Source organism: Geotrypetes seraphini, chromosome 2 (assembly GCF_902459505.1).
Source record: "Geotrypetes seraphini chromosome 2, aGeoSer1.1, whole genome shotgun sequence".
NCBI classification, from domain to species: Eukaryota; Metazoa; Chordata; class Amphibia; order Gymnophiona; family Dermophiidae; genus Geotrypetes; species Geotrypetes seraphini.
Genome location: NC_047085.1, coordinates 59,160,285 through 59,172,812, shown reverse-complemented (window position 1 = coordinate 59,172,812; position 12,528 = coordinate 59,160,285). Strand labels below are relative to the sequence as shown.

General features: G+C 41.3%; 1 protein-coding gene across 4 annotated transcripts in view; it reads left to right on the top strand.

Moving 5' to 3' along the window:
* OXR1 (oxidation resistance 1) overlaps positions 1-12,528 on the top strand; it is a 325,515-nt gene that overhangs the window by 234,782 nt on the left and 78,205 nt on the right. For all 4 annotated transcript variants that reach the window (XM_033933067.1, XM_033933066.1, XM_033933068.1 and 1 more), the window contains one exon: positions 1,644-1,796. In XM_033933067.1, the coding sequence (XP_033788958.1) occupies positions 1,644-1,796 (153 nt within the window). The remainder of the gene's footprint in view (positions 1-1,643; positions 1,797-12,528) is intronic.

Genomic DNA, 12,528 nt, shown 5'->3' with positions numbered 1-12,528 from the left:
CATTAGAAGCCTTCTCTCTGACATCGTGACGTCAGAGGGAACACTTCTGACGCAGCCGCGGATTGCGTGAGGTGCCGATACCCGCGGCTTTGAGCAGGGGAGCTGGCCAGAAGTGAAACAACCACCGGAGGGAGCACAAGCTGGGACAGACACCACTGTTTACAGAAGGGATGCCCACACTTTTTGGGCTTGCGAGTTACTTTAAAAATGACCAAGTCAAAATGATCTACCAATAATAAAATTTTAAAAAAACACAAAGCACACTGTACGCAGAGAAAATATTAATTATCATTTATATTCGGGGTTTTTTTCAAAGAGGTCAAGGCAGATGACTCCATGCAATGTCACTTCAGTAACAACTATACAAAAATAGACAAATACCCCCACCCTATTTACTAAACCGCGTTAGTGGTTTTTAGTGCAGGGAGCTGTGCTGAATGCCCCGCGCTGCTCTCGACGCTCATAGGCTCCCTGCGCTAAAAACCGCTATTGCGGTTTAGTAAAAGGGGGCCATAGTGCAAAATATAGACAGCAGATATAAATTCTCAAAACGGACACATTTTGATCACTAAATTGAAAATAAAATCATTTTTCCTACCTTTTTGTCTGGTGATTTACATAAGTCTCTGGTCCTTCTTCTTTCTCCTCCTGGCCCCCCCTCTTTCTTTCTCTCTCCCCCTGCCCCCCTCTTTATTTCTGCCTTTCTTTCTCTCTCCCCCTGGTCCCCCTCTTTATTTTTGCCTTTCTTTCTCTCTCCCCCTAGCCCCCACAAAGCCATCGTGCCGATTTTTCCACTTCCACCATTCTTTCCTTACCTCCACCTCCAAGCCAGCAGCTGATTTCTCCCTGCTCCTTCCCCGAGTCAGGCCCGACGCGTACAAGCATCGGGCCTACAAGATTTCACTTCCGGCGTCAGTTCTAACGGGGAGGAAGTTGCCGGCCAGCCAGACAGCGATTGACTGACCCAGAACTTACCCTCCGACGTTAGAATTGATACCGGAGGTGAAGCCTTGTGGGCCCGACGCTTTTTCCCTGCCCACCAGCCCGCTTCACCTTTTGTCTCTATCTACGGCCGGCCAGGTGGGTTAAGGAATGACTGTGGGAGAGCTGGTGCCGGGATGCGGTGGTGAGACGGAGCAGCGGCAGAATAGGGAAGGTGGCCGGCTGTGCACCCCCTTGGGGCGTGCACCCGGGGCGGATCGCCCCCCCCCCCTTAGTACGCCACTGGATAACAATACATCATTTAAAACAATAATAGTTATTAAAAACAATTTTAAAACAAACAAAAAGGGAAACAATTAGGTAGAACTACACTTCAGGGTAGATTTAAACTTCAAATCTCTTTTAAAATCTTTTCTATTCTCAGATGCATTAACTAGCAGCTTTCGCTCAATTGGCATGTACTGTATATGACTGCAGCTAAATAAAATGGTAGGATTATTTTTTCCATCTGAAGTCCTGTACAGGATTGTTTATCTATGATCCATTTTTGGAGCCTCACAATTAAATGTTAAATGGATTCTCTAGCAGAAGTAATCGATAAATTAGTGTGATTCACATATAATTTTCTGTTAAATTATAGTGTATGAATTATAAAATGCAATTCATGCTTATTATAGTAATTAAGTTTTTGTTCTTTACAGCTCATTAAACACCTTCCTCCACGAACTATTGGATACCCCTGGACACTTGTCTACAGTACTGGGAAACATGGCATGAGCCTGAAAACTCTATACCGAACAATGCTTGGTCTTGATACTCCAATACTAATGGTTATAAAAGACAGTGATGGACAGGTAGGGAAATTGAAAAAAAAAAAAAGTGTGAAAAATTCACATATTATATAACCTGCTAGCCTAATAAAGCAACAGTCATGTGTTGCTTTATTAGGCTAGCAGGTTATAATATGTGAATCTTGGTTGTTGTGTACCTTTATGAAAACATAAACATGATGCAGATAAAGGCCAAATGGCCCATCCAGACTGCCCATCCGCCGCATCCACTGTCTCCTCCTCTCACTCGTGCTTGTCCCATGCTTCCTTGAATTCAAACAGTCTTTATCTCCATCATCTCTACTGGGAGACTATTCCATGCATCTACCACCCTTTCTGTAAAAAAGTATTTCCTTCGATTACTAAATTCAATCTATGCCCTCTCATTCAGGAGCTTCCTTTCAAATGAAAGAGACTCATTTCATGTGCATTTATACCATGTAAGTATTTAACCATCTCTATCATATCTCCCCTCTCGCCTTTCCTCCAGAGCATACATATTGAGATTTTTAAGTCTGACCCTATACGCCTTATGATGAAGACCATGAACCAGTTTAGTAGCCTACCTCTGGACTGACTCCATCCTAAGACACCTACTATTCAAACACTCAACAAGAATCCAAACCTCTGATTCCAGATCAGATAATCAAACAAGCTTCTACCCCCAACCCTCTTTTTGATTCTCTGTTCTTACCATGAAGCACCTTCTTGGCTCCTTCTTCTTTTACTCTGCTCAATCACCAACACTTCTCACTGCCTAAAACCTCTCCCCCCAACTTACTCAACTCCACAAGTGCCAGTAACATTTGCCCTGGCCTCAGAATCCCCGCGCTAGTGCGCACCAGAACTCACCCCTTCAAAAAAACGAAAACAGAGGAGTCAACTACTCTCTTTAAAGCCCGTTCCTCCTGCCAACCTACCCAATCTCACCTCTGACTCCAGTTACAACACTACTGTACCGCCAGATCAGCCCGCAACAAGACCCAAATACTAAAGGACCTACTTGGGGACTTCAATCCTGGATTCCTGTGCATCACTGAATCATAGATCGAGAAAGATGATTTATTCACACAAAATGAACTCTACCCCTCTGGTTACCACGACCTCTTCTCTCCCAGAATTCACCGGAAAGGAGGAGGCCTGGCTCTCCTCTACAAATCATTCTTTGACATTCAGCTCCTTGAAAAGGGCAGCTATACTTCACTAGAATACATGTTAGCTTCAGTCAACGATGAATTCCACCCCTACCCATTAGGTATCTTGTTACTGTACCGGCCACCAACCCCCTGGAATAAATTCTCCAAACTCGTTCTCAAGACCATAACAAGGACCTTCCTAAAATTTCAAAGACTATTGATCATTGGCGATATTAATCTCCACCTAGACGATAATACCAACAAGGATGCAACCGAATTCAACAACTTCCTCACCTCTCTAGTTTTCCCCACTCCTGCGCCCTCCCCTACCCACGAAAAGGGGCATACACTAGACATCATCAACTTCCTCGACCTGACCGAGCACAAAACTTCAGCCAAAGAGGCTCGTTGGGAACATGTCCCTTGGTCCAATCACCTTCTAGGTTCTTTCTGCCTTCCCATTTTCATGTCTCACCTTGGTTCTCCACCCCGGACCACAAATTCTATTACCTACTGCAAAAAAATCACGAGCAAACTGTTCTGGACCCAATTTCTCAACCAGCTTCCCTCTTGCCCTAAACCTGTTGACCCAGAATTCAACTGGCACAACTGGGTAAACCTCTCTGAGACTACATACTGTGCTCTTGCCCCTTTATCTACTAAATCTGTCTCCTACTCCTGCAAGGCCCCTTGGTATCTTCCGTACTATAGGGAATTAAGAACATAAGAAATTGCCTCCGCTGAGGCAGACCAGAGGTCCATCTCGCCCAGCGGTCCGCTCCTGCGGCGGCCCATTAGGCCCATTGCCTGAGCAGTGGTCCCTGACTATTTCTATAACCTACCTCTACTCCTATCCCTATAACCCACGTCTATTCTTATCTGTACCCTGAATCCCTTTGTCCTCTAGGAACCTATCCAAACCTTCTTTGAAGCCCTGTAACGTGCTCCTGCCTATCACATCCTCCGGGAGCACGTTCCATGTATCCACTACCCTCTGGGTGAAAAAGAACTTCCTAGCGTTTGTTCTAAACCTGTCCCCTTTCAATTTCTCTGAGTGCCCCCTTGTACTTGTGGCTCCCCATAATTTGAAAAATCTGTCCCTGTCTACTTTTTCTATGTCCTTCAGGATCTTGAAGGTTTTTATCATGTCTCCTCTAAGTCTCCGCTTCTCTAGGGAGAACAGCCCCAGTTTTTTCAGTCTGTCAGTATATGAGAGGTTTTCCATACCCTTTATCAGCTTAGTTGCTCTTCTCTGGACTCCCTCAAGTACCGCCATGTCCTTTTTGAGGTACGGTGACCAGTACTGGTGACCAGTAATCCAGATGGGGGCGCACCATTGCGCGATACAGTGGCAGGATGACTTCCTTCGTCCTGGCCGTGATACTCTTTTTGATGATACCCAACATTTTGTTTGCTTTCCTTGAGGCTGAGGCGCACTGTGCCGACGCCTTTAATGTTGTGTCTACCATTACTCCCAGGTCTCTTTCAAGGTTACTTACCCCTAGCAGTGATCCCCCCATTTTGTAAGTGTACATCAGGTTCTTTTTCCCTACATGCATGACCTTGCATTTCCCATGTTGAAGCTCATTTGCCACTTTTTGGCCCACTCTTCCAGTGTCGTCAGATCCTTTTGGAGATCTTCATAGTCTTCCGTGGTTTTAACCCTGCTGTATAGTTTGGTGTCATCTGCAAATTTAATGACCTCACATTTTGTTCCCGCCTCCAGGTCGTTAATAAATATATTGAACAGGAGCGGTCCCAGCACCGACCCCTGCGGAACTCCGCTCATGACTCCTTGCCAGTCTGAGTAATGTCCCTTTACTTCAACCCTCTGTTTCCTGTCTGCCAGCCAGTTTTTGATCCATCGGTGGACCTTCCCTTGCATCCCGTGATTCCATAGCTTCTTAAGCAATCTTTCGTGTGGCACCTTGTCGAAGGCTTTTTGGAAGTCAAGGTAAATGATGTCTATGGATTCCCCTTTATCCACCTGGCTGTTTACCCCCTCAAAGAAATGCAATAGGTTTGTGAGGCATGACCTACCCTTGTAGAAGCCATGCTGACTCTACTTTAGCTGTCCATTGTTTTCGATGTGTTCATAGATGCTGTCCTTAATCAGCGCTTCCATCATCTTTCCCGGGACCGAGGTCAAGCTCGCCTGCCTGTAGTTTCCTGGGTCACCCCTTGAACCCTTCTTGAAGATGGGAGTGACATTTGCTATTTTCCAGTCCTCCGGTATCTCTCCAGTTTTTAAGGATAGGTTGCATATTTGTCGAAGTGGCTCTGCTATTTCGTTCCTTAATTCCTTGAGTATCCTTGGGTGAATGCTGTCCGGACCTGGCGATTTGTCGCTCTTTAGCCTGTCTATCTGCCTGAGGACATCCTCTTGAATCAGAAATGTCGAGCACTGGAGCGTAAATGGAAAAAATCTAAATCCCCTTCAGACAGACAATCCTGAAGATACACTTTCAAGATCTATAACACAGTATTAAAAAAAGCAAGGAAGAATTTCTATGGTGATAAAATTTCCAGATCCAACAACCAAAGTAGCATATTGTTCAACATCTGGCGCAACTTAACCTCAAAAAACGATTCCACCATTCCCCCCTCCTCCCTATCTGCAGACGACAGCTAAATTTTTCAACGAAAAGATCACTACCATAAGGAACTCCTTCCCCCCAGCAGTCTCTTACAATTCTCTGGCCCCCAACGACTCTAACCCTATCCCGGCAGATAGATCCTGGACTGCCTTTGAACTTGTGTCTGAACCCCAGATCTCTAAACTCTGTCTTAAACTGAAATCCTGCAAATGCACCCTGGATTCATTCCCTACCTACCTATACGAGAACATTCCTGCGCAGGCCATCTCCTCCCTCACCAGACTTATAAACTCTGCCTTACTATCTGGCCTATTCTCCGCAGAAATGGGACATATTGCCTTGTTCCCATTACTGAAAAAAGCTGATCTCGCCCTTTCCTTACCATCTAACTACCGCCCCATAGCAAATATCCCTCTCCTGACTAAAATGCTAGAAGCCATCATTTCTACCCAGCTCTCATCTTACCCTGAGAGATTCTCCATTCTCTTACCCTACCAATATAGCTTCAGACCCAACTTCAGCACCGAATCCCTACTGGTCTCCTTAATTTCAAAGGTGCAACAATTACATTCTCATAATAAGTTCGCTGTCCTATTACAATTCGATCTCTCCGCAGCTTTCGATATCGTCCACCACGATATTCTAATTTATCAACTTTCCGAGATATGCATCGACTCCACTATCCTAGAGTGATTCTCGAACTTCTTACACTTCCATTCCTACACTGTCAACACAAATGGCACCACGTCCACTCCTTGGAAACCAACTTGCGGAGTCCCGCAGGGATCACCCCTATCCCCTATTCTCTTCAACATCTATATGTCTTCCCTGAAACTCTTCCAACTATCTCCCCTTGAAACAATCTATACATACGCTGATTACATCCTTGTCCTTCTCAAGATAGACCCGAACCTCACCAACCTCTCCGAGAACATTACAGCCTGCATAATAATTGCGCACATGCGTACTAATAGCTTTCTAGGATTGTAAAATGAAATTAAAAAAATAATGATGCAAAATATTTTCATAAAATCCAAAAATCTTATTTTTTATTAGATATCAATATTAGGTCATAAGTGTACGCAATTAATTTTATTAGCAAATCAATTGAGTATCTTTTGCATCAGAGAATTATTACAGAAGCCAAAAACGCTGGCCTTGCTCCTAACAATTCCAATGTCTTATCAGTTACATGTCCATATATATCCTAAATGACGACATTCCTTCGTTACAATCCATCTGCAGTCTAATTGGTTCACATTATTTATTCCCATATAAGGCTAGCTTCATATAGGCGTGTCACAAATTACATTCTTATATCTAAAAAAGTTACATTCTCACATTAAGCTTACATATTTTATAAAAAGAAGAAATACATAGATCAATATTATAATACACTTACAAAACTCCTCAGATTTTATATTCTTTCCTGTAAATGTCAGTGTTCTTCTCTATTCTGAGATCTCTGTCTCACAAAGACTGAACAAAGAAAAGATGGAAAGGAGCAGGTACCCCTCCCATCAAGGTTCTACGTAGAAAAAAGTTGCTCTCCAATGAAGTAGAAAAAGTTGCTAAAGGTCAGAGGTCAAACACCATCTGTTGCCTTATCAGGATCTCTTCAGGATTTCAGATATATGAAGATTAAAATAAACTATATTCCTAATCTTTATGTTTTGTTAATTTATATTCCTAATCTACATTGGTTTTTTTTTTAACATATTACCTATAACTGCCTAAGTAAATTTCTATTATATAATTTTTCCTAACTTTCTGATAGCTAACTTTGGATCAATTCATACCATGATACACATATGGTTTAGATTTGTCCTTAGCAAACTCAAGTCATGGTAAACCAGGGCCCCCTGGTATGTGGATACCAGGTCAAAAGCCAACTCCTGTCTGCCTACATTTCCCTGAGGATTGGCCTAGTTCAGGCTGGTCACTCTAACACAAAGAAACTCTATAAGAAACCTAATCTTCTCATCTGGAGTACATTTGATATGGTAGTCATCAATCACAAAAATGTCTTAGCTTGCCTCCCTATATCCATCAAGCACATGACATATATCAAATCCATATGGTAACTTAAAGTCCCTGTTTTTAAACTTTTTGTATTTCTGATCATTTTATTCCAGATTATCCAATTTTCATTTATTAATTCATAGCTACTAATCCACATTCTCACTTGCTCTTGGATCAGGCCTTATCTAATAGTTTTTCTTTTCTTTCTAGCTAGTAAATCCTGATGCAATGTGAGAAAGTGTAATAGCTGAATTTTTTTATTTCATGTTTGCTCATTCTTACCTGCCCAGGTAAACAAAGCTGGCCCCAAAACTACTTAAGGTATAGGACCAGGTCCTTAGCCCCCCCTTGGGTCGTGGAGTGGAGTGCCACACCAGGACCCACACCTGGAGCTTTAGTGGCCTTACCTTGCTCTGTTCTGAGGTTGCTTTGGGCATGACTTGTTCTCTGGATCAGCGTAAGATTGGGAGTCACTTTCTGCAAACATGTTTTTCCAATGCCAATTATACAGGATAAACTACAACACACAATCAGAAACACAAAAGCCAGGCCTATCAAAACACCCAATAGGCCTTTAACCCATGATATATTAGGCATCCATGCAGTTAGCCAATCAAACCAACCCTTATCCTCTACCTTAAATTGTTCCCAATTCTGCAATGCCTTGTCTAGAGATGTGATATGTGCTTGCTGGTCAGAGAAGGAGTCAGGAATATAAGTACAACATTCTTGTCCAATGATGGCACATGTACCCCCCTGGGCTGCTAGGAGATAGTCGAGTGCCATCCTATTTTGAAGAGCTACAATGCGTGTTTGTCTGAGCTCTAGTGACAGAGATTGAGTAACTGCTGTTGTTTCATTACCCATAGTTTCAATAAGGGTGGATAATTTTTTTATAATTTGGACTAATTTACCTACTCCATAACTAGGTAAAAGGATCATAGCAAATCTTTCCCCTTCAGAAATGAGAGGAGTATTTCTTTTTGGTCGGATAGGAGGCAATTCAGATAGGATTCTCACAGGGGGTAATAGGAACCCGATATAGCAGGTCCCATACCATCCCTCGTGAAGCCATCTGTATGCATATGGGCCACAAATCCACCAGCAGTCAGCATAAGAGGGTAACAAATAATTACTAACACCTGTAAGCCAGGCAAATTGTTGCCTGTCAGTAAAATAGGTAGAAACAGTAATATTTCCCAGTGAAAGAGAAATATTTGGACCATCTGAAGTAACATAATATTGACATGAACTCTTTCCAGCATACCAGGTGGTTTTATCTGTCCTTTTAGAATGGTAACAAAGAAATCCTCGCATGGGTCTAACTAAAACTGGGGCTGGTGGTTTATTTGGGTCAAAACTAAAAGCATAACGAGTAAATGTTTGAAGAAGAGAATATTGAACTATAGAGGAACAATTTCCCTCATGACTAAACTGTGGTGCAACTAAGCCATTACGTGGCATAAGATAAAGAGAATAATAACAAAGATCAGAAACATTCCATGCAAAAGGTCGAAAAGGTAATCCACTAGTGTGTTGTGGAAGCTGGGCACAAACCCAGCAATTGCTTACATTAGCATACCTTGCTACACGAAATTTCATTTGTTCATAGGAATTTCCCTGACCTACTATAGGTAAGAAAAGATTCCATTCTGCAAAAGTGTGGTGGAAAAAAGTAAAGAATAGTAATGGAGAACACCAAATAAGTAACATGGCTAAAATTAATACCTAATTAGTATAACTAAAAATAAACAGTATTGAAAATATGCAAATATAGCAATGAGATGAACTACTAATAGTGTCTCTAGTCCTTGATTTCCTTGCAGGAACAATAGATATGCTCAGGTAATCAGGTATTAGCAATGGGTGCTGGTTTAATGTCTTTCACGTGTACTAATGGTGTATACCCTTTTAATTTCACTGCATAAGGGAACACCACTTCCACTTGAAAAGGTCCATAAAAGTATGGCTGAGTCCATATATTTCTTGTATGTAACCTCTTATACACCCACTGATCCTGATGGAATCTGTAAACTGGAAGTGCTTGGTCCACACTACTTGGAGTTCGTCGTGATTGAATCTCTGCTATAGCTGTCTGTAAAGCTACAACATAATCAGAAAATAAAGTATCATTAGTACAATTTCCCGGTTTCACAAAAGCAAGGGGCATCTTTCTTCCAGTGGCAATTTGGAAAGGAGTCAAAGCAAATCTAGGCATATGCCTATTACGCACTACATAGAGTGCTGCTGGCAAATATTTTAGCCAGTCTTTAGACTCCAATGGCATAATTTTTCGTAATGCAGTTTTTATTAAATCATTTGCTTTTTCAACAAAGCTGTTTGATTGAGGATGGTAAACTGTTATGAATTTGTGCTTAATCAATAGTGAATTTGCCAATTCTTGTAATAATGCATTTTTAAAGTGGCTGGCATTATCTGTGGCTATCTCATAAGGAATTCCATGTCTTGGAATAATTTCATTTAAGAATACCTTTGCCACTTCTCCTGCTGTTTCTTTTTTACAGGGGTAGGCTTCAATCCAGCCCGAAAAAGGACAAACACAAAGTAACAGATACCTCTTACCTTTACAAGGTGTTATCATGTCTGTAAAATCCACATGCCACTTCTGAAAAGGTCCCTGCGGGATAGGTAGAGTGCCTGGTGCTACACAAGTACCTCTAGGATTAGTTTTTACACATACAGCACAACGTAATACAGTCTGTCTTACTATTTTTTCTAAATTAGGATGCCAAATTTGCTGTGACAATTGACTAATTAAAGTAGCTGCACTTTCATGTAAGGCATTGTGCATTTGTTGGATCATTATCACCAGAGGTACCTGTGCCATACATGGCACACCTGACGAATTATACCAGATACCTTCTATACACTGACATTGTAAATTTGTCCATTGTTGAATCTCTTCCTCTGTTACGCCATCTAGGAGCAGTCGTCTTTGCTCGTCTTGTTCCTTTGTAATCTTGCTCCTAGCTCTAGTCTGCACTAGCATTATGCCCTGTTGCTCTACAGCCCATTTTGCTGCTAAATCTGTCTGATTATGCATATATTGCTCCCACGATTCATCTTTCTTATCATGGGCCTTAATTTTACATAATGCCAATGTTTTGTCTGGGTATTGCTGCAATAATCTATCCAATCTCTCTATCAAAGGTAAATGTTGAACTGGATGACCTCCAGAGTCTATGAATCCTCTCTTTTTCCATGTCGTTAAATGCAATTTTGCTACTCCTAAAGCATATGCAGAATCTGAATAAACAGTAACTTTCCTTCCTATATTGTCCTGTAACACCTGGACTAATGCTGCTAATTCTGCAGTCTGGGCTGAATATTGATCTGATGGTAAACAATAAGTTTTCCATTCAGTGCTGTCAGCATCCCTATCATACGTTGTGATAGCAAATGCTGCTCTGTTTGTAGCACTGGAACCATCTATAAAACAAATATATCCCTCACCTAGGGGTTTATCATATTGTAGCAACATTTGTTGCTGTGGGATCAAAACTGAACACTCGTGCTCAGTACTGTCTTGTATTCCTAAAAAAGCATAAAACACTTGTGCTGGATCTTTATCCTTCATTTTTGGTTGCACATCCACTAAACCAGTGGTAAGCAGAGCCAAATACTTCCCTATACGCTGACTAGTAAACACTACTTCTGGCAATTTTAAAATATTCAAAATATCATGGGAAGTATGTACTGTGATATGACTGTATGGCAACAAATCCATAAGTTTTCCTACCAATGTTGCAGCCGCCACTACACCTTTTTCACACTGAGAAAAACCCATTTCCACAGGTGTAAAACTTCCAGATAAATATCCACAAACATTGTCATTTTGTTGTAAAACTGCACCCCATCCAGGGTTTCCAATATGTAAATGTACTTGCACTTCTGTCCCAATCAAAGGTAAAACAAACTGTGGAGCATCTCTAATTGCTTGTTTTAACTCCTGTATCAGCACCACCAGTGCTGAATCTAATTGAATTCTGTCTCTGCTCTGAACATTTCCTTTCAATTTAGCCCTCAAAGGAAGTGTCCTAGTACTTAAACACGGTATCCATTGTCTACAATAATTAAGGAGTCCTAAGAATCCTCGTAATTCCTTTACTGTCTGTGGCAAGGGTGTTTTTTCTATTTCCTGCACTAAATCTTTAGTTAAAGCTCGTACTGACTTGCCGACACGATACCCTAAAAAGGTAACCTCTTCTTCTGCTATTTGTAATTTCTCCTTATTAACCACATAACCATATTCACACAGAAAATTCAATAGTTCAATAGTATATTTCACATTATCTTCCACAGTAGGCGCAGACAATAACAAATCATCTACATAAGAAATCAAATGTATTTCTGGTGGAAGCCGTTCTTTAAAAATTTGCAAATCATGCATTAATATCCTTGAAAACACAGAAGGACTCTCTGAAAGCCCCTGAGGGAGACGTGCCCAACAATAGCGCTTACCATCAAAGGTAAAGGCTGTATAAGGACGTGACTTTGGATGTAATGGAATAGTATAGAATGCATTTTTCAAATCAATGACAGTCAAATAAGATCCTAAAGGGACCTCATTCAGGATTGTTACAGGATTTGCAACTACAGGATACTCAGACTGAATTAATTTATTCAAACCCCTCAAATCATGCACTATTCTGTATGAGTCATCTGATTTCTGTATGGGAAACAAAGGAGTATTCCAGGCAGATGAACATTCTTCTAAAATCCCTTCTTTTACTAATTCTTCAATTATAGGAATACTTCCTGCTATAGCTGCTGGCTTCAATGGATATTGTGCTATTTTCGGTCCTATACCTTCTTTTAACATTTCAATTTGAATAGAATCTACAGTTTTAACTTTGCCATATTTCTTCCATAATTCTTCTGGTACGTGGTCCAATACATACTTCATTATTTCCTCTTTCTTAGAGGGTAAATTCTCCTTAGGAGGTGGTAATCCTATCCAAAATGTAGTATCTAGTGTTT